Genomic DNA, 23,864 nt, shown 5'->3' with positions numbered 1-23,864 from the left:
TGTCTTAGAGAATACTTTAGTTTGCACAGCCAGGGCATCATGTGATTCTATGGCTCTGCAGCCATGTTTTTATTCAGATAGAAGGGAGGCCCCTCAGTGCACCTTCCCCTGATGTCATAACCCCTCTAGGTGGTGCTGGAGCCCAGATGTGGGCTGTGGGCCTGGCAGGGCAGTGTCCTACCCAGTGCGCTACTGAAAGGGCACTTCATTGGGAGTTGCCAGAGACTGTCAGGTGCTGGCATCGCTGAGCAGGAAAACAAAGTGTGGACTAGAGAGTGAAAGGGAACCTCTTTTAGACAGGTAACAGGTGAGCAGAGTCCTGAGTGGACTGGAACAGCAGGTCCCCAGGGTATTCTGGGGACAGCAGGGTCAAGGCCCCAGAAGTTGCACTGGGCTGTTCCCAGGAACCCCTGACCCAGAACGGGTGGAGGGTGGTGTGACAGGGAGGAAGGAGCCCAGGAGTGGTGGGACACACTGTGCAAGAGTGACAGAACTGCAGGAGGACCCTGGTGAAGGTCACACTTGGTCTGTGCAGCCCTGCCCTAGGCTGGGGTGGGCGTGGAGTCAAGCAGAGCAAGCAGTGGGAGCTATTTGCAACTTGCCATTTGTGTCCCCACCTTTCTTGGAGCCTGGGGGGACATGACAGCCCCACTCTGCAGTTTCCTGTGGTATTTGGGGAGCTCAGTTGCTCCATCCTGGGGGAAGTGCCGTTTGCTTTGGGTACAGGCTGGCCCGCTTCCACAGGGCCTCATCCCACCTCGGAAAGCGCTGGTTCTGGGGGGCCTTTTTCAGAGGAGTCCTCCAGTGGGTGCTGTCAGAAGCCAGAGTGGGAGGCCTGTCCTGAGCCCATGTCCCCGCAGGTCGGTGGACATAAGCCCCACACGCCTGCACAGCCTGGCCCTGCACTTCCGACACCGCAGCTCCAGCCTAGAGTCCCAGGGCAAGCTGCTGGGCTCGGAGAACGACACTGGCAGCCCCGACTTCTACACGCCCCGGACTCGTAGCAGCAACGGCTCGGACCCCATGGACGACTGCTCTTCCTGCACCAGCCACTCGAGCTCCGAGCACTACTACCCGGCGCAGATGAACGCGCACTACTCCACGCTGGCCGAGGACTCACCGTCCAAGGCGCGCGCGCGCCAGCGGCAGCGGGCACGCGCGGGCGCGCTGGGCGGTGCCAACTCGGGGAGCATGCCCAACCTGGCGGCGCGCGGGGGCGCGCACGGCGTCTACCTGCACAGCCAGAGCCAGCCCAGCTCGCAGTACCGCATCCGCGAGTACCCGCTGTACGTGGAGAGCGGTGCCACGCCCGTGGTGGTGCGCAGCCTGGAGAGCGACCAGGAGGGCCACTACAGCGTCAAGGCGCAGTTCAAGACGTCCACGTCCTACACGGCCGGCGGCCTGTTCCGCGAGGGCTGGCGTGGCGCTGCGGAGGACGACTCGGGCCGCCTGGGGCCGTCGCGCTCGCAGATCCTGCGGACGCCGTCGCTGGGCCGTGAGGGCGACCGGGGCGCCCGGGCCGCGGTGTCGGACGAGCTGCGCCAGTGGTACCAGCGCTCCACAGCGGCGCAGCGCGAGCACGGCCGCCTGGCGCACACGGCCTCCGACGGCGCCCAGAGCGCCTTCGTGGCGCACAGCAGGGTCACCAGGATGCCCCAGATGTGCAAGGCCACGTCAGGTGAGGCCCTTAGGGAGCTGCCCAGTTGGGGGACGGGGTTCTGCCGCCCCGCAGCACAGAGGTAGCCAGGTGACACTGCAGAGGCAGCTCCCTGTAGTGTCTTTTAATTGGGAGCCTGTTGAGATGTGAGGCACCTGGGGGCTTTATTCTTCTACAGCCTTGGTCGGTTCTAGCTCGGTCACAGACACTGCCCCAGGGGCTGAACCAGAGTTAATTGCTCTAGAAGGGGTGACACCACTCTAGCCTTTTAAAAGAATTTAATAAAAGATATGCTGATCAGGGTTCATTTGCTCCCTGGGTGCCCCTGGGAAGCCAGTGTCAGGGGCCTTGTGTTAGTATTGGGGGGGGGGGGAGTCAGTCTTGGGTCTTGTCATCTGTGATTGGGCCTGTGCGCCCTGCTCCCCAGGTGACAAGACTTCTGGGAACGAAGTGCATTTGACTTTTTGACTGTGTAGCTAACTCCCCTTAACTGCTCATGTCCCATTTTCAGTGTCCGCAGACATCACAGTTCTAGGCTGACTTTTTCAGACACAGCACTGAAGCCTCCTCCAGTGTTGTGGAGGTTGGACTTGAACCTGGGTGCGTGAAGCAGGTGCACTAGTCTTGACTGAGTGATGTTACGATGTTTAAAATTGTGATTAAGTGCTTTTCAGTATTCTGATACTACATCTTTAAAAGGCCCACAGCCACATCCTGTATGTTCCTACACTGAGCAGGGAGGAGTCAGGTGAGAAATGGACAAGCTCCTTTTCCCACAGGACACATGGTGCCCACCCCAGCCCATCTCCAAGAGGCAGTGAGAACACCCCCACACTCCTACCTGATCAGGAGAGGCCTGTGCAGACAGCAGGCTGCAGGACTGCAGAGGGCCAGGAAAACCTGGGTCTCCCACAGTAAAGCAGGCTCCTAATTAAAACATTGCTGCTGCTTCTGGAGCTTTGAGCCTGTCTGATTTCACTGAGTGGGGGTGGTGGGGGTCGGAAGCTTGACACATAATTAAAAGAATGAGACAGTATTAGGATGACATTATAGCAAACAAGGAATGCCAAGTCAGGAAAAAGTTTATTAATAGAGTGCAGGTCAGGGAAGGCGTGGGTGAACTGAGAGGTACATCTTTGAAGAACAGAAGATTCTGGGTCCGTAGACCCATTGGTTCTGGATCCATGTGGATTTGTTGATTATAGCATACTGACCAAATGGCCAGTCCTCAGGAATAAGGATGATACAGGCAGTCATGAGGCCACTTCAGACTTCAAGGCACCCCCCCACCTTTGCCATATTCTTTCCTCATCTCTAAAAAAAAGCCCAGATTTATCAGCTTTCTGGAGGACCTCAGTGAATGAATGAGGTGTGCTATCTAGAGCTGCAGATAGGGGAGTGGAGTGTTTGTTCTATCTGAATAGCAACAATCCACCTAGCAGGTCCCCTTCAGGTTGTGGGAAATTACTTGGCACAGGTTTTGCACTAAAAGCCTTACAAAGCAGTGTGTGAGGTTTATTGCTGACAAAGATGCTCAGAAAGCAGAGGATCTACTTCCTACCAGCAGGAACCCCCTTCCCACATCAGTGAAGCAGTAGGCAGCTCAGCCCACCCCCATGAGGGTGCCTGAAGGGGCTATGTGACTGCAGAGGCAGTGATACAGGCTCCAGGGACTTGTCTGGAGGTTGTGTTCAAAACAGTTTAATCCTGAGGCCACATATGCAAACACATTCAGGCAGAAAAAACTCATCCCCACGTGACCTGCAGTGGGGCTGTGTGGCTTAGAGGTTACCTGTGCCACTACAGACTAAGGAAGAGGTCCTTCCTGTGTCTGATTCCTTCCTCCCTGCAGCTGCCTTACCTCAAAGCCAGAGAAGCTCAACACCGTCCAGCGAAATTGGAACGACACCCCCCAGCAGTCCCCACCACATCCTGACATGGCAGACTGGGTGAGTGTTCCTGCTAGACTTCAGACCTCTCTTATATGTAGCCTGAGCCTAAAGCACTTAGTTAAGAGTGAAGCCAGCAAGAGAGCCTAATGGCAAAAGTGTTCACCAACAAGAAAATGAAGAATATTCTGAGTGGGAAGCTTCTTCCTTTCCAGCACTGTCCCTTTGTAGACATGAACTGTGTTGATTTTGAAGGTGACAGGAGGTGGTTAGAATCAGTCTTTGACCTGGGTTCTGGTTATATCCGGCAGACTTGTAAATGCTGGGCAAGGGTGGGTGAGGGTGTTATGTGACCCTTGGTCTGACTCCTGTGTTCTACCTGCAGTGTATTCACTGCCTTTCAAGAGTCAGCATATAGCTTGAGCTGCCATCTCTGGCCTGGCTAAGACTTCCCACAGCAAGTCATGAAGCCAAAACCCAAGCTCTATTTGCTGCTCTAAGAGTAGACGTGATTGTTTAGATATTCTGTCTGCAGACCCATACACCAGCTTCCTTCAACCCCTGCTTCTTCTGTGGTACCCAAAGTGTCACCTCTGACTGGCTATGATCTGATCGATACCTGTTTGCTCAAGGAGTAAGGAGGCCCATATATCCACCATTTTGAAACCTTGGGAAATAGTACCGCATAGGCGCCACTGACGCCATGTGAGGCTCCCATGTTGACTTTGTTGCTACAGGCTTTGAAGCCCAGTTTTCTAGGAGTGTGATAATTTGATGGAACAGTTCAGATAGTGCTGAGCAAGTGCTTGCTGGAAGCTTCTGCAAACAGACCTGAGCTCCTAGATGGCTCCAGATCTGTTCAGTTTCAAAGTTGAGACTCAGAGAAAATACAGGCCCAGCCCAAAGTCACACAGCTGGAGTCCTGCCCTGTGCTCTGACCCTAAGTCCCCTTTTCCCAGTAGGCCAGCGGTTCTTATGCGGGATCTTGCTTTAAAAGAAGTGTTCATGTGTCAGACACTAAGATTTTTCCAGACTCTACACAAATACATACTGACTCAGAAAAGGGGTAAGGGGGATAGAAGTCAATACTTTTTAAAAAATAATTTAATACTGACCGACAAGACGGTAGGATAAGAGGGGTACAGTGCCCACTACCAGAGTTCCACATCCCTTCCATTGGAAGCTTTCCTATTCTTTATCCCTGTGGGAACATGGACAGTGATAGGTCAATCCATACTCCCAGCCTGTGTGTCTCTGGTGGGGATTCAGGTTGGCATCATGGTAGTATCTGCTACTTGGTGGCTGAAAAATATTAAGATATAAAGCAGAACAAACTGTTGAATAATCAGGAACCTAAAGGTAAGAATATAGCAGATGAGATTTGGGGGTCTCCATCTTTTTTTTAATATTTATTCCCTTTTGTTGCCCTTGTCATCGCCATATAGGACAGAGAGGAGGGGGCGAGAGACACCTGCTTCACTACCTGTGAAGCGATTCCCCGGCGTGCGGGGGGTGGGGGTGGGGGGGCGCTCGAACTGGGATCCTTACACCAGTCCTCGCACTTTGTGTCACTGCCCAACTCCCTGGGGGTCTCCATTTTAAGTATGTTCCAAGGGGCCCATGACTTCACCAATTTTTGCCTGAGCCCAACAGCTAACAGGCACATGGGCTAAAGGCACTGTCTGGGGAGATGGTGTCAAGTTGGAAATAGGACTAAGAAAGCTGGATCAGGGAAAAGTATATAAATACCATCTCTTGCCCAACACTTTTGTAGTCCTTACTTTAAGAAGGTTAGCCTTAGGGTAATAGAGGTAAGTGAAATAGGAAGTAAGTGAGGAGGGTCTCTAGGTCTAAATAGAAACTAAGAAGTTCATGTTTTAATGAACCCTTGAGGGGGAGTCTGGTGCTGGTTCAAGTGTGGCAGTCACTCAGCTGCCCTTGGTCTCACCAATCACTATTCATGAGAGTAAATTACAAGGGTAGTCTTTTTATTTATAAAAAGGAAACACTGGCAAAAAACACAGGATAAAAGGGGTACAATTCCACACAATTCCCACCACCAGAACTCTGTATCCCATCCCCTTCCTTGATCCCACTGGGAGCACTGACAGGTCAATCCATAGTTCCAGCCTGTCACAAGAGGCACTTTTGACATTAGGCTCTGTAGATAATGGATTTCACATTCCAAGCTTTCTTAGTGGATCCTCCAGATTTTTCCAGCCATGCCTTCTCAATTGATCCAAATGTGGGTAAAAATGTTTCTAATAAAACTAGAAAGATCTTTCAACTGAGTGATGCGGGTGGGTGGAGAGTCAGCTGGTCCCTCCAGTGTATGCATAAGCTACTAATCATGTCTAACTTCCCCTTTAACATGACCTCTCTTCTCTTCCTCCTGCTTTTCCTTTGTTCAGAGAAGCAACAGAAAACTCACCCATCATGGATGGGTCTGAGTCTCCAACTCACCAAAGTACTGATGAATAGAGGTACTGTAAGGGATGCTTTCTTCTTACGGCCCTCCCCCTGCTTGTGAATTTGTGCTGCATGCTTGCCATATCACTATTCCCAGAAGGAAACATCTGGATGCTGTGGAAGGCACTATTTTTACTTCTACATGCAGTTGAAAGTGTGTGTTCAGATGCTTATGAACATTTTTGCCAGTTTACTAATCAGTATTCGTGAGGGGGAAAGTACATGCAATTTACATTGAAATGCCAAGGGCAAACTAGACTGACCCAAAGATTTCACCTCCAGCCTCTCTTAAAGTGACTAGAAAGCTAGACTTCTAGAACTCAAACCTACATTTTAACAAGATCCCTAAGAGAATCAAAGGCACTCTGGAAGTTGCAGTGTACTGCTGTAAATGGCAATAGACAGTAACTCTTGGCTTGACTAAAGAGGTAAATAAACTATTCAGATAAGATCGGGCATGTTCAGGGTGGTATGGCCGTAGACAAACTATTCAAAAGTAGATAAAAATGTTATCAATGTAGTTAATCTTAAAAAAAAAGGTCTGAATGACCAGATGTCAAATCAATCGGAGTCTATCAAGAGACATGCCGGAGCAAAAGCAACAGCATGAGGTAGTGAGTGTTCTAAGGTAAAAGGGGCGTTAGACACCATGGACCCAGATAGGCCATCCCCAGGGTAAAAGTGCAGATGAGGGATTCAGTGCTTTAGAGATAATGTATCTCAGCCCTCTGATGTCAGAATTTAGAGTAGAATCGCGCCATGAGAGTATCAACTTTAAGATTTAAAACAATTATTCTAGCTCTGCTGAAAATGACTATCACAACAGTGAGTTTTCTTGGCATGTATAAGAATTATAGCAACTCCCTAATATGCAAAATATCAACGATGCAACACTGTACCATATAGCTATAAAATGGCAAGATTGTCTTTTTTTTCAGAGCGGAATCTATTGTATATGCACACCATATCTTTATCCACTGGACCTTGCAGCTACTATGAATAATGGGGGTGCTGGTATGTTTTCAAGTTAGCACTTTCATTGGAAACATACCTAAAAGTGAAATTGATGGCTCATTGTAAAGGGAGGGAGACACCTGTAGTACTGCCTAACCCTGGTCCTTGTACATGGCGACACGTGAGCTCTACCTGGTGCAGTTGACATCTCCACCAAAGGGGCGTGAGGATTCCCTTTTCTCTGCATCCACAAGCATTCTTGTTACTGCTTGTGCTACTAGCTGTTCTGACATGTGACTGTTCCAGGTTCTTTGTATTTCTTCTACGGTAACAAGTATAAATTTTTCCTATTGCAGGTCTGGTTTCATCTTTTTTGGAAAATCTAAAGGCTTTCCATTTTATCTATATAAAACCAGCTCTTGCTTATAGTCATTTTCCATCTTTCTGCTAACTTTGGGCAGAAATTGCAGACATATGATCTATCCTGAGGAATGTATCTTGTTCCTTTAAGTACGGCACCAAAGACCCCTGCTATTTATTGGTCACTATTTCTCTGGAAGGGTCTACTCATACTTATCTCACACTAAATATTTACAAATGTGATACTGACCTTAGTCTTGCTACACAGAAGTAGAATGTTTCTGTTTTAATGTTGGAGCAGGCTATATATTTATATTTTTAGACATAATTGTTACAAAGAAAATATACCGTTATACTGTCAGATAGCAGGGATTGTCCGTTTAGCAACACTCTACAGCTTTCATTGGATAAATTAAGACACTGGCTCCTGGGAGTGGTGCAGACAGCTAGCCTCAGCACCCCATAGGCAAAAAACCAACTAACTACTGGTAGTTATGTACTTGTGATTTTGTTTTCTAGTTCTCTCGCTTCCCTTACGACCTGATTTTTTTAAAGAAAATTATCAAGGGGAGAGAAAACCAGAACATCTTTCTGGCACATTTGATGGAAGGGCTAAAAAAACATAAGACCTCATGTGCAAGGGATAACAGCAAACAGCAAAAAAAAAAAGGGGGGGGCAGGAGGTGCCTGTTTGATCCAGTTGGAGCTCATGGTACATACACCACATCTGACAAATAAAGGAAAGGGAACTAAGTGTTTGCTGTGCAGTTATATACTGTTGACAGCAACAAGTTAGATCACTCTACATTTTGAATCCCTAACATTTTTGGGGTTTGCTGTCATACTTTCTACAGTCCTTAAATTACTGTAGCTATCATTATTTGACTAGTTTGTTGTCTAATTTCATGTTACTAACATTCTTTTCAGATTAAAGTACCTTTACTTTTGTCTGGAAAACTCAGATGATTATCTCCTGGGGTTTACTTGCACTGTTATTCTCTCTCTGCTACCTTGAAGACTTAATTTAACCCTTACTACACTACTTCAAATATGTGTCCTGACCCTTTCTGCTGTGGAATCATCTAAAATACTTTTTCTGTGTTCATCTCACGCTTCTGTGTGGTGCTTTCTTGTATTTCCCCTCCCAATCCTCCTCAGGTAAATTATTTGTTTACTGACTTTGGTGTCTCAAGAAGGGGGAACTAACCTTCTTGATTTATGTGTGGATGGTATGCCAAGGCTTAGACCCTCGGGCAGCACTTTAAAGTCTGCAGTCCTGAGACACCACAATTGTGAAACAGGCTCCAGCTGTATCTAAACTCCCAAGAGCAGCAAACTGCTCTCTAGGCCTTTTGCACAGAAACACAGAGGGTGCTGGAGCCTGCTAGTAGCAGTGGCCCTTTTATCTTTATCATGAGGAGGCTGTTTGACTAGTCTTCCGGATTTTCCTATGCCACCATCTTGAACTGCCCCTTTTAGAACTCCTTAGTTGTGCCTGCAGATGAAAAAATTAATCTAGTTCTCAGTCCCTCTCTCTCTCCTAACCACCACCGTCTGTGTCAACACCCTGAGGTTGTGTTTCAGATGCTTTTAACTATCTTGATCGAGTTGTCCCCCTAATATAAATCTGGGGAGGAAATCTTTTGGCATTTCCAAATACACATTTCTCTCCTGAAGCAGCAGTATACATGTTCATTTCAGTGGAGCACTGCTACAGGCGTCCCCACCCACTTGCTAAATCAGCACAAGCCAACACTCAGGAGCTGTTGCTGAACTGAGCACCATGGTGAGCCAGCCAGCCATCTCCTCACCCCTACTGTAAAAGATCAAGTTTAGGATGCCTGGAGGGGAGCTGCTTTTCCTTTCAGGGGTCCCCAGTTCTCTTGTGGGCTTCAACATCACTGCTTGTGCATTGACCAAGCAGTTGAAAATCTGCGTGTGACTTAGCCTGCTCCAGGTCATAACAGTCAACACATGCTTACATTATCATATACAGTATACTTTAAACTGGGGTAAAGGAATAGTAAAATTAGAATACCTGTCTGTGTAATACTGTACTTATCAATACTGTAAGTTTGTGTTGTCTAAATAATTCAAACTTGTTCATGAGTTAACTATATATTATATGTTACTTAATAAAACAGCAATGGGGGTGCAGGCGGTGGCACATGGTGCATGGACCGGCATAGGGAACCCGGTTTGAGCCCCTAGTTCCCCACCTGCAGAAGGGTCACTTTACACACAGCAAAGCAAGTCTGCAGGTTTCTATCTTTCTCTCCCACTCTCTGTCATTATCCAACAAGAATGACACCAAATAACATAAACAACATGGGGAAAAAAAAAGCCTCCAGGCTCAGTGGATTCATAGTGCAAGCACTGAGCCCCAGCGATAACCCTTTAGGCAAAAATAAACAGCATTGATTCAAAATATTGAGGACCAGGGAGATAATGGTTATGAACTCATGCTATAAGGTCCAATAACTAGCAGCACCATAAGTAAGTGTTCTAGTTATCACATCATTTTCACTGTAGAAAAGCCTGTGGAACCCAGTTTACCATCACAGGGACCTGAACTCAAGTCTCCCAAAACCACAAGAGCAACAACAGTATCCTCTTTCTCACTATACTACACATCTGTGATTAAAAATGTAGTGACGTCCGGTGGGAGGTGATAAGACCTGTGGCACACATAGGAGAGCCACCGAAGTGTAAATAAAGCCCAGCTGATGAACTCTCCACTCACCTTGTCTTCCGCCTTGGCTTCCTCGCAGGAGCTACAGTGATAGCTGTTTCCTGGATTCCTCCCTCTATCCAGAACTAACTGATGTCCAGTGGTACGGGCAGGAGAAAGCCAAGCCCGGGACCCTCGTGTGAGACAGCCTCAATCTGCCCACCTCAGCACCATCGGAGATCACCTCACTGCCTCTCATTTGCCTTACCCAGACACACTGTCTCCCTACCCCCTCAAGTACCTGAGGAGACTTCCTGGAAGGTTCCGGTCCCACTGTGTGTCCCCTGACCCTCTTGCCCAGAGGGCCAGGCACCAATCCTCAAAGGCACTTTGGTGGCTTCCCTCAGGGGAGCTGGCTGGCATCAGACTCCTGTGGACAAGTGGCCCTGACAGAGGAGATGAGTCCAGAGCCCTGCAGCTGTGGCCAGTCTGCCACCACTAGGTCTTGTGAAGAGACAGCCGTGGGGTATTCAGTCCACATCTGAAATACTGCAGAGGGGAAGGAAGCTTAACAAAATCAGAGATGCAACAGAGGATCACAATCAGTTCTATGCTGCCAAAGATTTTAAAAAAATCAAAAACATAAAAAAAAAAAAAAAAAGGGGGGGGGATAGAGAGGAAAGGCATTCTGCAATGAAATTTCTTTTCCATTCCAAACAACTAAAGTCAAAGTCAATCATTTGTAAATCGTCTCCCCTTAATGTTCCGTCTTCTGAGTGGAGAGCCAGTGTGATGGAAAGGGGCGCGGCAGTTAAGTACTGCCGACACAGCTCACTGTGGATGTAGAGGACAGGCCCTGGGCCTCTGCCCAGACAAAGCTCATTCCTGTAGGACCCAAGGAGGCACAAGGTCATGATTTGCCAAATGTGATTCTCTCTCTCATTAAAACAACTAGTAAAAGTGTCTTTTTTTTTTTCATTTTATTTTTTAATAGGCAACCAAGGGGAAAAGCACACCCTGCAAGACCCATTCAAGAGTTTAACTGTTGTGGCTCCTTTTATGTTTGTTAGCACTTGTACGACAGAGCTCAGATCCAACTTCTCTCGGCACCCGGGTTACCAATGTGTCACTTAAAGAACCCAATGATGCCCTTAGGTAGGAAAATTGTACTCACATGTCTACTAGCTAGCAGGCAGAGCAGGGTTGGAAAAGAAAAAATCAGCTCCCAGAGGGCCCGGGCCCAGATGCCTACACCACCAACAGGCTTCCTCACTGCACCACATCTGCAGACACCAAGAGGAAGAGTGTGGGAGCTGCACGTTTACATGTGTCTTGAGCTACGCTTAACACACAACTGGAAAGCCATCTATCTTCAAAGGCCTCAAAATACTTTTATAATACTAACAGTGCACACTCTTAGTTGGGTCATTCAAAATGGCACAAACACGGTCTCCAAGGAGGTGGCACACTGTGCTTCTTGGCGCAAGTAGGGGGTGGGGGAACATTTTTTCTCACTTGTAATGACTTCCTAGTGGAAAGACATTTGACAGCCAGGGACAGGAGCCAGGGTGGGGGTAGTTTTGGGGAAAACAGAATTGGAAAGTTATCATAAAAAGAAAATCTTTGTTTTCTATGTATGTGTCAATTAACACCCATGGCCAGACCATGTGAGGAGGAACAGACACTCCATGAAATAAGCATGATGCTCCCTTGGCCACAGGGAGAAGAGCCTGGGGCCAGGACCTGCAGAGGCACAAGCACTTGGTGGGGGGGGGGTTTCAGGGGAAATATAATCATCTTACTAAATGGTGCTGGGGGGCTATTTTTGCTCTTATTCTGATAGAGCTAAAGACAGGTTGTTTTGGTTTTTCCCCTTCCCCATTCGGAAACATACCTTGAGCCTTTTCTTTTTTCCTCAGAACGAATCATAGATAATCAAACTGAACTGTGAGCAACAAGAAAAATTGTAACAGCAGGTGACCAGGTCACATGGCTACGGGTTATACACACGTACGGTGGTTGGAAATCAAGTCTGGAGCTGATCTGATCTTGCTTCCAGTCTAGAAACCCAAGACAATTATTTGTACTCAAGTTAGTTTTGGATTGGGGGGTGAGCAGGTGGCAGAGAGGAATGTAGTGGGAGCGGAATTACAACCCAGACAAACATCACAACCGTCTGGTGGTAGAGACAGAGATTAAGTAAAACAGGTTTTACTGTTTAGTGGCTTTCAGTCACTACAGAAATGTACATAGAGCATCAGTCCCTGGAGACTGACCTGGTTAACGAACTGTGGTGGGATAGTTACTGTACGCAAGCACTTGCAAACTCTTTATAGGTCCCTATTTTAAAATAAATCACTAAGTCTGAAGCCCCTGGTCTGCTGTGAAGTCCCTACTGGATTCTCTGGATATCTGTGCGAAATCGCCTGTCTCAACAGGAAGCTGGTGGATGCACACCACGCTCTGCAGGGAGACAGACGTTTTTATTCTATTCTATGCAGGTGAGTGTCAAAACTGTTAAATGCCAATTTGTTTTCATTCAGTATTCGTTTAGTACCAAATAGCGCAAACCCCATCCAGGTGCTATCAGATGACCAGTTACTGCTTAGTTAACTAGGTGTAAAGTTTTACATTGTCAATAGTTTATTACAAGTTGTGTAAAATGGACTCTAGTTTAATAATGGGGGGAGGGGACTAGATTGCTCCTGAAACTGACTGTAGAGCATGTAAGATGATTTTACTGGATTTTGTTCATTGTAATCAATGAAAAAGGTGTATGTTGTAGACAAAGTTGCAGAATTAAAAAAAAATCTGCTTTTAATTTATTCTTTTTGTATTAAGAATTTGTATAGTACCTCTACATTTTGCAAAACAGTGTGGTCAACACTTATTAAAGCAATTTCAAAATGAAAAGATGTCAGTGGCCTTTTGGAGAGTCTGTTTGCTCTAAGTGATAAATGTTTAAGCACGTTCCAGAAATCACCAACTGGGTTCATTCTTTCAAATCTCCAGAAGAGACCCTGGCTGGCATGCTCAGTGGTACAGAGCAGCCTGCTTTACTAGAGACAGTGCCCTCTTGGCTAGGCCCCTTGCTCACCACCATCATCACACCCTCTGGCCGTGTGTTCCTACTACATGGAAGTGTGTGGCACGGCAGGGCTCGCCTGGGGAAGCGTGTCTCCACGCGGCTCCAGGGTGTGTGGAGGACACACAGGGTTGATAGGGAGACAGGATGCTCAGGCTTGTTACCAGGATGGCTTATCTCCCCATTCTCACACTGCAGCTCAAACTCTGTCCCCCATCCCACCCACACAATGGCCTACAGAGCAGATCCCCAAGCCCAGCTGGCTTTCGGGGAGACTTCACTACAGCTGGCCCCTTGCCCACCAGGCATAGGCATCTCAAGTGAGCAGGGGATCTCGACAGCTGGCAGCCAAGAGCGTCCCTGATGGGGAGCTGGTGTGGAAGCACGAGGCTTAGCAGCTCTTGCCAGAAGCTAAAGCAGCCTGTTGAGAGCACAAAGATGTCTGGGTGTGAACCCACAAGGACAGCACTTAATGATCCCCAAGTTTCCCCTCAGCAAAGCAACGTGGGCCACTGCATGTCAAGATAATCCACACTCACTTCAAACAAACAGATCCGGATGTCATCTACTTGTAAATATCTCACAGCCCAGGAAATAAATTTACCTCATCCAGCTCTATCACATGGAATATTGGACATACAGGAAGATGGAACTTCATTTCTTTCGCACTCCCCTGCCTCTTAGTACCAACAAGGCAATTCCACACAGAATTTGGATTATCAGCACAAAACACTCAACTCCAGCAGAAAGCATCAGAAATAATATCCTTGTCCCACAACACGAGCTCCCCACTTCACAGGAGAAGCTTCTGTGCTCTGGCTCTATGAAAAAGTCAGCCTGCAGCTCTGAAGTCTTGGCATAAACACATAAGCAAAAGCTCAAAAATCAATATATAGAGACCATTAAAGTCTACTGTTGTAATTTAATGGACAAGTTAATCTTCAATTTTGTAGAGTAAATCATTTTAAAGGACAAAAATAATTACCTTCTGCATCCGTAGGAGTCTGATGTGAGTCACTGTTAGAAGGATCTTTGGTAGCAACAAGTCACAGTGTAGCATACCCACACCACCACTACCACCACCACCCAGCGGCATTCACAACCGTTTGCTTTCTCAAAAAGCTTTCACATCTGTAACAGAAGTGGGTAAAATCCCCTCTAGGTCCGTTCTTCTCACTAAGGAAGAACTGGAAATAAAGTGATAGGAGCAAAAGCTAGATGTTTCTGTCCAGTGAACCAGGTGCAGATTTTTTTTTTTTTTGGCCTCCAGGGCTATTACTTGGGCTTGGCGCCTACAATACGAATCCACTGCTCCTGGGGCCATTTCCCCCCTTTGGATCAGACAGAGAAATTGGGAGGGGAGGGGAAGACATATGGGGAGAGAAAGATAGACACCAGCAGACCTGCTTGTGAAGCAAGCTCCCTGCAGGTGGAGGCGGGGGGGGGGGGCTCAAACCGGGTTCCTTGCACTTCATTCTATGTGCTTAGCTGGGTGCGCCACCACCTGGCCCCCAATGTAGAAACTCAAGGGTGGGTGAGAAGTACTCCTCTTGGCTTCTGCCTTCACACCTGGATATCCCTGAACCACCTCTCACACCACTTTGATTTTTCTACATCAACATTAACTGGGACATGGGTGCCCGGATCTGCTTGAACAATATTGCAGAGCTGCCTGTGAGGGTGTAACTGAGAGGATTAGCAATGGAACCCATGGGCCGAATAAAGCAAACTGCTGTCCCGATATGTGGAGACCCTGAGCAGGACAGAAGGTAGAGGAATCAAGAATGCACCCCACTTCCTCATACTGGAACTTACCACCACCTCTGAGCTCCACAGTTTATAAAGTTAGATCTCCCAATGTCTCAGCCAATCATGTCAGCAGTTTTCTTTTTACAGCTCCTACTCTCTGGAGGACTGGAGTGGGGCAGCTCAAGGTATGTACAGTGACCCCTCAGTGTGACCAGAGAACTGACGCTACCATCATTAACTGGTTTCTCACATCATCAGGATAGCAAGATGACGGCAGAACATGGCAGCATCACGACCACTTCCAAAGAACAGAAGCAAGGCAAAATGTTTGTGCTGGCTGGGTCTGTCTCTTTTTGAAAAGCAAGAGTTTCTTTGAAAGTCATATCCAGCTAACTTGTATCTTTATCTTATTGGCAGAACTGCATCACATAACACCAGCCCTAGCACAGAAGGTTCTGAAGAGCACATAGTCTTGACTGCACATTGCATTTCTTGAGAAACAAAGGTTCTGTTAAAAAAAAAAAAAGTGGGTGAAAATAGTATAAACAAGTGTTCATACCAATAAAGTAAGGGCATACAAATAAACCTACACTTCACTCCAAAAAGAAGAGCAAGATAGCCAAATCTTACAGGAAACAATGAGCCAGTAAAACTTAACAAAAACACTTAACTTAGATGATTTCATTTCCTCTTTAAAATCCTATATTCTTAAGCCATGCTAATATGAGACAGTATGAAGCAAGAGAAAAAACTGCACTGGCATATGACTGGGCTCTAGTTAAGCTATCTGTCAAAGACAGCTGACAGACTATGTCAAGATCTGAGCTAGTCGTAAGACTACTTCCCCTTTCCATAAAAATTAACGTAGCACAAAGATGAGTCAACAGAGTGGGAGGGTGTTTGCAATACAGACATGTACATACATATATACATCCGTATATTTATAGATCACAATTGGAATATATTATAAACTGTGGGTAAGAAAAAGGAAGCAAGGGAATTGGGCGGTAGCGCAGTGGGTTAAGCTCATGTGGCACAAAGCGCAAGGACCAGTGTAAGGATCCCAGTTCGAGTCCCTGGCTCCCCAACTGCAGGGGAGTCACTTCACAGGCAGTGAAGCAGGTCTTCAGGTGTCTGTCTTCCCTCCTCCATTTCCCTCTGTCCTATCCAACAACAATGACATCAACAACAACAATAAAACAAAGGGAACAAAAGGGAATAAATATTAAAAAAAAAAAAGCAAGTCAACAGATGAAAAATCTCACAGTCAACAATTTGTTTGGCTTTTTTTCAGCCATCGGGTGCCAGATGCTACCATGATACCAACCTGACTTCCCTGGGCAGAAAACCCCACCAATGTGTCCTGGAGCCCCACCTCCCCAAAGCTCTGCCCCACTAGGGAAAGAGACAGACTGGGAATATGGATAGACCCAACGCCCATGTTCAGTGGGGAAGCAATTACAGAAGCCAGACCTCCCACCTTCTGCACTCCATAATGATCCTGGGTCCATACTCCTAGCGGATTAAAGAATAGGGAAGCTTTCAAGGGAGGGGATGGGATACAGAGTTCTGGTGGTGGAAACTGTGTGGAACTGTACCCCTCTTATCCTATGGTCTTGTCAGTGTTTCCATTTTATAAATAAAAATTTTTAAAAAATCTCAAACAGGAATTTTACAAAAGAAAATATTTACATAGCCAATAAACAGATTAAAAAAGTTTTTGACTCTGTCATCTGGGAAATGCAAATTAAAGGACAGAGTGATACCAACTGAACCCACCAGAAAGGTTAAAATGAAAATAGCAGAGGGTCCATCTAGATGTGGAGCAACATACTCCCAAATCCTGCTTGTGGGAGTACCAACTGGAAGATTCTTCTACAGTATCTTTTATAGGCAACAACATGCATGCCAGTGTTCCAGAAATTTCACACCATGGTATGTACCCTCCACCAAACGGGGGAAAAACAAGCATATACAGTCTCCATACAAAAACTGGAAAACAGCTCATGTCTGTCACAGCAGAATGGATAGACTGTGGGATATGCTAATGCAAGCAAGTAAATCATATACAGGAAAGATGAACATCAGAAACCAGAGGTGAGACAAAAGACTGAAACTGTGCTAAAGCAAAGCACTTGGGGGAGGAAGGCAGGACAAGACTTTGAGCACCTGGTGCAGGATGGTGATGGGGACCTAGGCTGGGGTGAGAGTGTCTGGCAGACGCTTCTCACGGTGAGATGGGAAAGTCTACCCATGTGTCAATAACAGCACTTACTATAAACCATTAAGAAACCCCCAACCCCAGTAAAAATCAATCAAGCATACTGCCTGCCACCATTTGTAAATGGAAAAATGATAAAGTATGCAAAATTAGCCTGCTTGCACACTGTCTGGCACATGCTATTACTTCAGCCCTGGCTGGGTCTCCCCGTATTTGTTGTTTACTGAGTTGTGGCTCTAGATCACCAGTTCAGAAGCTACAGCTTTAAGTCTCCCATTTCCCTAAGTGGCAGCAACTCTAAGCCAGGCTCAGACAACAGTACCAGTTCACATGATCTCCTAATACCTGAAGGAAGGTTCAGTTAGTATCACTCTGTCTTTAATTTGCATTTCCCAGATGAGAGTCAAGCACCTTTTTAATCTGTTTATTGGCTATGTAAATATTTTCTTTTGTAAAATTCCTGTTTGAGATTTTTTTTTTTTTTAATTTATTTATTTGCTTTGAGAGCAAAGCAGCCTGGATCTGGCAAGCTGTAAGCTGGGAGGTCAAGAAGGCAGGGAGAGCAGACGGCCAGTGACTCCCAACCATCACAACCAGGACTCAGGTCACCAGTAACTGCCAACTGCAGAGCTGCTCTCCATGCTTAAGTGTTAAGCTTGAATGCTGTGAGAAAGACTAGGGAAGACTGACTACTTCAAAGCTGTTGCTTCAACATAAGGAGAGACTAGAGAAAGTAGCTTAGTTACAGAGCTGGTTTTGGTCATCCAGGGGATTCACTGCACCAAGGTTGACTCCCACCCCCAGACAGACAGAGAAGAGACAGAGGTAGGCAGACAACTTCTCCCAGTGCAGTGGGGGTGCAGGAACCCAGGCCATGCACATGACAAAGCAGGAGCACATCTAGATCTTTCTGGCAACAGGGATTAGCAGCAAGCTGTATAGAGTACCTATGAGTTTACAAAGGAACAAACAATTGATGCTTTTACAATAAATAGCTTTGGGAAGTAAAACGCCTTGTAATGAACATGGTTCCTGAGTCTAGAAGGGGGCTGCAGCTGCTGGCCACACTACAATCCTCTCCTAGCTGGTCCATGCCGCCAGAATTTACTTTGCAGTTTCAAAAGGATTTTAAGGTTACCATTAACCATCAAAGTCCTGGTGCGCGGTCGTGCCTCAGCCAATCCCGCGGCAGAGTCTGTGATGAAAACCAGTTGCTGCAGCAGTGTTCCCACAGCGACCCTTCGGGACGGGGGCTGGCTCTGCACCCTGGACAGCTGGAAGCTGTTATAGAAACATGCCGTGAGAAACTGCTTTCAGTTCAAGGCTTCCCATATGATTCCATACCTCAATTGCTTCAGGATAAAGTCCTCCTTCCTGGGGATTTGCAGGGGAATCCAGCAGAGCACAGGGGAGGAAGAAAGCACAAACCATTCAGTTAGGTTCTTTAAGATCTGCAGACAAAAGAACTCAGCTTAATGACCTCTGTTCATAAAACTGCTCCATGTGGTCCTACTAGCCTGACAGGAAGTACCAAACTGCCAGAAGCAGCATTAGATGGAGTCATTGTAGCCAACAAAAGGAATCACCCGCCCCAAATGCTGACACTTTTTTCCAATCTTTTCTTAGCTGGTTACTTCCAAAAATAAGTTATCACTTTCTTTCAAATAAAAAAATTTAAAGGTAATTTCATGTCCGGAGTGTTTATTAAGGTCAGAACCCAGGGACAACATACAGTGTGAGGGCAGGTCAGGAAACCACCAGAGGGAGGAACTGAGCCTTGAGAAGCTGTGCTGTCACTTCCTACACACACACACACACACACACCCCACCCCCATCCTCACTGGGAGCAGACAGCGCGCACGCACACATACACACACACCCCCCCCCCCCCCCCCCGACACAAAGTCTCCCAGCTCTGTGACTAGTGACAACTGCCTTCTGAGTTCTGGTCTCTCCTTCCTCCAGCAAAGTCCCAAACACCTTCTCTTCCCCCTCATGTGTCAATTTTCTTTGGCTGCAGCTTTATTTCCTGTTTCCCCCAAGACTGAAACCACAACCATTACTTCCAGATTGCCTTGGGCTCTGGGCTCCATGTTGCAATGCTGAAAACTACTGCTCAGTCTTTGCAATTGGCAAGAACATTTCTAGGAAATGCAGTATTTACTTCTGTGGGAGAAACTCTTACTAACTTTGAATCCAGAAAGATACGGTTCCTTTAGATAAGGATCTGGCAAGGAAGGTGAAGAAGAAGAAAAGATAGTTATTTCAGGACCATGATTGATTTTAAAAAGACACGCTTTTACTGTTTTGGAAATAGCTTAAAATGTATCTGCTAAAGTAGAATTTTCATGATATGAAAACTAAGGAAAGACATTCTCTATATACCCACAGGATGCATACAGTCATCTCAGATCTTTCTTGGGGAAATGAAAAGCTTTCCAGAGGCTCCATTATCTTTGAACCCCTCTCCTTCTACTCAAGCCCAAAATGGCTGACATGCACTACAGAATATGTTGTAGTTTTTTTAATATATATATTTATTTTCCCTTTTGTTGCCTTGTTTTTTTATTGTTGTAGTTATTATTGTTTTTGCTGCTGTTGTTGATGGATAGGACAGAGAGAAATGGAGAGAGGAGGGGAAGACAGGAGAAGAGAAAGACACCTGCAGACCTGCTTCACCGCCTGTGATGCGACTCCCCTGCAGGTGGGGAGCCAGGGGTTCAAACCCAGATCCTTATGCTGGTCCTTGAGCTTCGCACCATGTGTGCTTAACCCACTGCGCCACCGCCTGGCTCCCTGTCGTTTTGTGTGTTTTTTTTTTTATTTCAGTTCTTTAAAAAACAAAAACAAAAAAATAGTTATGATATAAGGAATGGGAAGAGAAGAGAGAACCAAAGCACCACTCTGGCACATGTGATTCTGGGAACTGAAGTCAGGATTCATGCTTGAGAGCCCAACACCTCATCCCCTCCCGGGGATGTCACCTCCTGAGCCACTCAATTCTTTCTTTATATTAATTAACAGCAAAAAATATAAGATGAAATTAATTACTATTCTGTGCTCTGTGAATTTTAAAAAAGTAAACTGGGGAAGTATTCATTCAACAAGATTTACAAACAAGTCCTATAAAAGACTAGATATAGTTTAGACTGTTGTGTTCTATCTTTAAAAAGTCTTTCATTTGTGCTTCTAAGCTCCCGTAAATTCTAATTTAATCATAAGAAAACGTTTCCCAAGGGGGAGGGCTTAGGAAGAAGGATAAGGAATCCTAATCCCATTCAAGACAGACCTCAGCCAGCACCCTGAAAATAACCAGGAGAAACAATCAGAGTCTTATAATTTTGTAAACCATTATTAAATCAGCAACATAGCTTTTTAATGATCAGAAAGGCGCAGTCAAGGCACAGTCAAATACCACAATTGATCAAAATCTGCATTAGAGTCTTCCCAAGAGGGAACAGAAAAAATGATGGTGAACCTACCCTATATACTTGGCTGGCACTAGTCTCACCATGTCCTCTGCCCTTCTCAATGCAGGGCTGGTGGCCAGAGGGGCCATATGCCACAGATGCTTCAAAGGACTTCTTTTGTGACTGCTGCTGCTGAAAGCACACTTAATACCATCACTCTGTGAGTGCACACTGCCCAGGTCCCGCTACAATCTAACAAGGACTCAGTAACTGCTATGAACGTCCAGAAAGTGTGCAGAGCATTCTAGCTGACTTGGACACAAACAATGACCCTAGGATGTGTGTACTGCTACCATGTGCCATTTATAGGGGAGAAGGCAGAGGCCTGGAAAGACAGTCCCTACAGCCAGTGAGTGGAGAACTGACTGGAGAAGGAGGGAGTTCTCATTTCCAAGCACCCACCCGCTCTTTGATCTGAAGAGCAGTCCTGCCATGCCACCTACTCAGGTGACATTTACCTTCCACCTCCCTCAGTTATCCGAATACAACTTGTAAAAGTCTTGAGACTAGGTCCTTGCTTCATGGAAAGTCAGAGCCAAGACCTACCTACTTTCTCACCAATGGCAAAGGACTGGCACCCTTCTCCCTCCTGGCAAGGAAAGTTAGGCAAGAGGCCTCTGGCCTGAGGTAAAGCACACCCACCACCCAATCCTCAACAAACCAGAAGCAGTTAACATCCCCGTTCACCCTGGGTTAACAATCCACCTCTCCCCCCCTTGACCCCAGATGCTCCAGGGAGACAGACACTTAAAACTTCTGCTGGCATAAAACATTACCTGTTTCCACCACCCCCAATTTCTATTTCCCATTATTTCTACCTCCCCCAAGACATAACAAATACTAGTATCCTTAAAAGATAAAAGCAAACTTTGAAATGCAAGAAAAACACTTGTTAGCAGTAAAAACATATACATCCGAATTGTATTGCAAGACGGCAAAAGTTCAGCAACATTTAAAGACATAAAGTTCCATTAAATGGTACCATACTTTTGTTGATTTATAAAAATATGTTCTATAAATACTACATAAAAGGCAATGTGAGAATTACCACACTTTACGGAAATAAATCCATCCTGAAATGCTTCTTTTGAAGCATGTAATCACTTCCAACTTTCAGATTTAAAGGGGAAGTCATCTGAATTTCTCTCCTGTGACCCTTGTCTACACATTTAAATTACAGGGAATTATTAATTTTTCAATGGTTTAAAATAAGACCAAGACACAAAAACCAGTTTGTAGTCAGAGGTGATGTGAGAGCCAGCACAGTTCTTAAACCAAGAGCTGCATTAGTAGAACTCAGATTAAAAATTCCATTTTCTTCTTGCCTCATGCCTACTGCTAACTCCAAAGGTGCATATCCAGCTCCCAGGAGTTTGTTATTGTTATTTACACACAGGCTGTAGATCTCAGAGTGCATTGTACTCCACACATTTTGATGGATCCGTAGGAAAATGTTTCTGGCAAATGGTCATGAGCCTCTTCAATCCCTAAGAGAATCAAGAAAATAAAAGTCAGTAAGGATGTGGCTCAACACTGTCCTCAGGATTCACTCCAGTTTACAAATGCCTCTGTTAAAATGGAACCAACTCCAGAAGTTCACTCATTTACTTAGAAAGATTTATCTGCATGTGTATTCCCTGGAATCAACACAAGTGTCTGCCGGGATAGCCTGAGGGTGCTTCTTCCTGAGCAAGTGCTCTCTGGGTTGGAGAGAACTCAACTGGAGCCAACCGAGGATGCTGCGTGGGAGAGGGATCAGGAACTCGTGCCGCACTAACGTCTCTGGAACTCTCGGAGCCGGAAAGCAATTCCAAGTGATTTTACTCAGAAAAGCAGCTTGTGTATATACTAGCCAAGTAGGGTGGAAACAGGGTGTGATGTGTAGAGGGGGTGGAGCAGGCGAGAATTCTACCACAGAACCACCAATGCCCTGGAGGGAGGGTGGTGCTTAGTTAACAGTGGTTTATGTAAATAGACCGCAGCTTTAAGTGGGATCAAACCAATGCCCTGCAGGCATGCTGGTGCTTAGTTAAGCAGGATTAGAGACAGAAGCTTTAAGCCAGGGGAGCTGGCATACTACCCAACAAGTGTCCACTGCAGAGGAAGATGTACATAAACTTTAGCACATGGAACATTTTATAGCATTTTACAGCACTGAAAGAAAATGAGCAAAATCTACTTAGACAACAGTCTTTTTCCAACAGGCTCCAATAGAGAGGCAAGCCCAAACTGTCTGAAACAAGGAGCCATCTAAAGGATGCTGCACACGAGCCAATCTTGGGAGAGCTAAGAAGATAATTATTCAAACCATCTCTGCCTTCTTTGACCCAAAAGAATGTTAGCTGAGATGTAAGAGACACAAGTCTTAGAAATAACAGAGTGTAAAGGTAACTGACAAAATCATACACAGTAGTAACACACCATTTTACTAAAACTCAAAAATAAGGGTAATCCAATGCTAAGAAATACACAGTGATGCAAATATTGTAAAAGAAAAAAATGACAAGCAAATTTAGGATAATGGCTACATCTAAGGTTAAATAAGAAAATACAGATTGCATGATCTTTAAAATGTTCTAGTTCTGGAGGCCAGGTGATGGTGCACCTGGTTAATAAGCTTATTACCATGCACAAGGATCTGGGTTCGAGCCCCCACTTTCCATCTGCCAGGCGTGTGCTTGTGTGTGTGTGTGGGGGGGGGGGGTTCACGAACGGTGAAGCAGGTCTGCAGGTGTCTTTCTCCCTCACTCTCCCCTCTTAATTTATCTGTCCTATAAAATAAAATTAAATTAAAAAGAAAAGGAAATTTCTAGTTCTTAAGCTGAGGGTCCTTTAGTAATTGTTTTATTATCTATTTTATAACTTAGCATGTTCCATGCACACTACAGAATTTAAGTGCTCTCTCTCTCTGCTGCAATACAGTCACGTCTTACCTACTCTGATTTCATTGTGATTTTTTTTTTTTAATTTCATGAGAGAGAGGAAGAAAAAGAGTAAGAGAGGGGAGTCGGGTAGCACAGTGGGTTAAGCGCACGTGGTGCAAAGCTCAAGGACTGGCGTAAGCATCCCGGTTTGAGCCCCCAGCTCCCCACTTGCAGGGATGTCGCTTAAAAGGCAGTGAAACAGGTCTGCAGGTATCTTTCTCTCCCCGTCTTCCCCTCCCCTCTCCATTTCTCTGTCCTATCCAACAACAACGACATCAATAACAACAACAATAATAACTACATCAACAATGTAATACTACAAGGGCAACAAAAGGGAAAATAAATAAATATAAAAATAATAATAAAACAGAGAGAGCAAGAGAGAAGAAACCACCACACTGTTAATATGGGGATT

At 45.8% G+C, this 23,864-nt stretch overlaps 2 protein-coding genes and 1 long non-coding RNA gene across 16 annotated transcripts in view; 1 reads left to right on the top strand and 2 right to left on the bottom strand.

Moving 5' to 3' along the window:
• Positions 1-10,963, top strand: part of FRMD4A (FERM domain containing 4A) — a 593,356-nt gene extending 582,393 nt beyond the window's left edge. For 8 of the 13 annotated variants that reach the window (XM_060192202.1, XM_060192203.1, XM_060192201.1 and 5 more), the window contains 3 exons: positions 861-1,678; positions 3,510-3,606; positions 10,101-10,963. In XM_060192202.1, the coding sequence (XP_060048185.1) occupies positions 861-1,678; positions 3,510-3,606; positions 10,101-10,203 (1,018 nt within the window). In that variant the 3' untranslated portion in view covers positions 10,204-10,963. Of the gene's footprint in view, positions 1-860; positions 1,679-3,509; positions 3,607-5,957; positions 7,413-9,006; positions 9,116-10,100 lie in introns of those variants that run through there. The other 5 variants (XM_007532068.3, XM_060192196.1, XM_060192199.1 and 2 more) reach the window with 4 other exon arrangements.
• Positions 4,633-10,441, bottom strand: LOC132538929 (uncharacterized). The gene is made up of 2 exons (XR_009550252.1): positions 10,302-10,441; positions 4,633-4,848 (listed from the first exon to the last, which is right to left on the bottom strand). It is a non-coding gene; the product is annotated as an uncharacterized LOC132538929 (long non-coding RNA).
• Positions 10,964-21,393: 10,430 nt separating the features above from the next.
• PRPF18 (pre-mRNA processing factor 18) overlaps positions 21,394-23,864 on the bottom strand; it is a 50,615-nt gene continuing 48,144 nt past the window's right edge. For both annotated transcript variants that reach the window (XM_060192207.1, XM_007532067.3), the window contains one exon: positions 21,394-22,012. In XM_060192207.1, coding sequence (XP_060048190.1) covers positions 21,932-22,012 — 81 coding nt within the window. In that variant the 3' untranslated portion in view covers positions 21,394-21,931. The remainder of the gene's footprint in view (positions 22,013-23,864) is intronic.

Source organism: Erinaceus europaeus, chromosome 6 (genome assembly GCF_950295315.1).
Source record: "Erinaceus europaeus chromosome 6, mEriEur2.1, whole genome shotgun sequence".
Lineage (NCBI taxonomy): Eukaryota > Metazoa > Chordata > Mammalia > Eulipotyphla > Erinaceidae > Erinaceus > Erinaceus europaeus.
The sequence above is the reverse complement of the archived record's forward strand: the minus strand, read 5'-3'. Positions and strand labels throughout refer to the sequence as shown.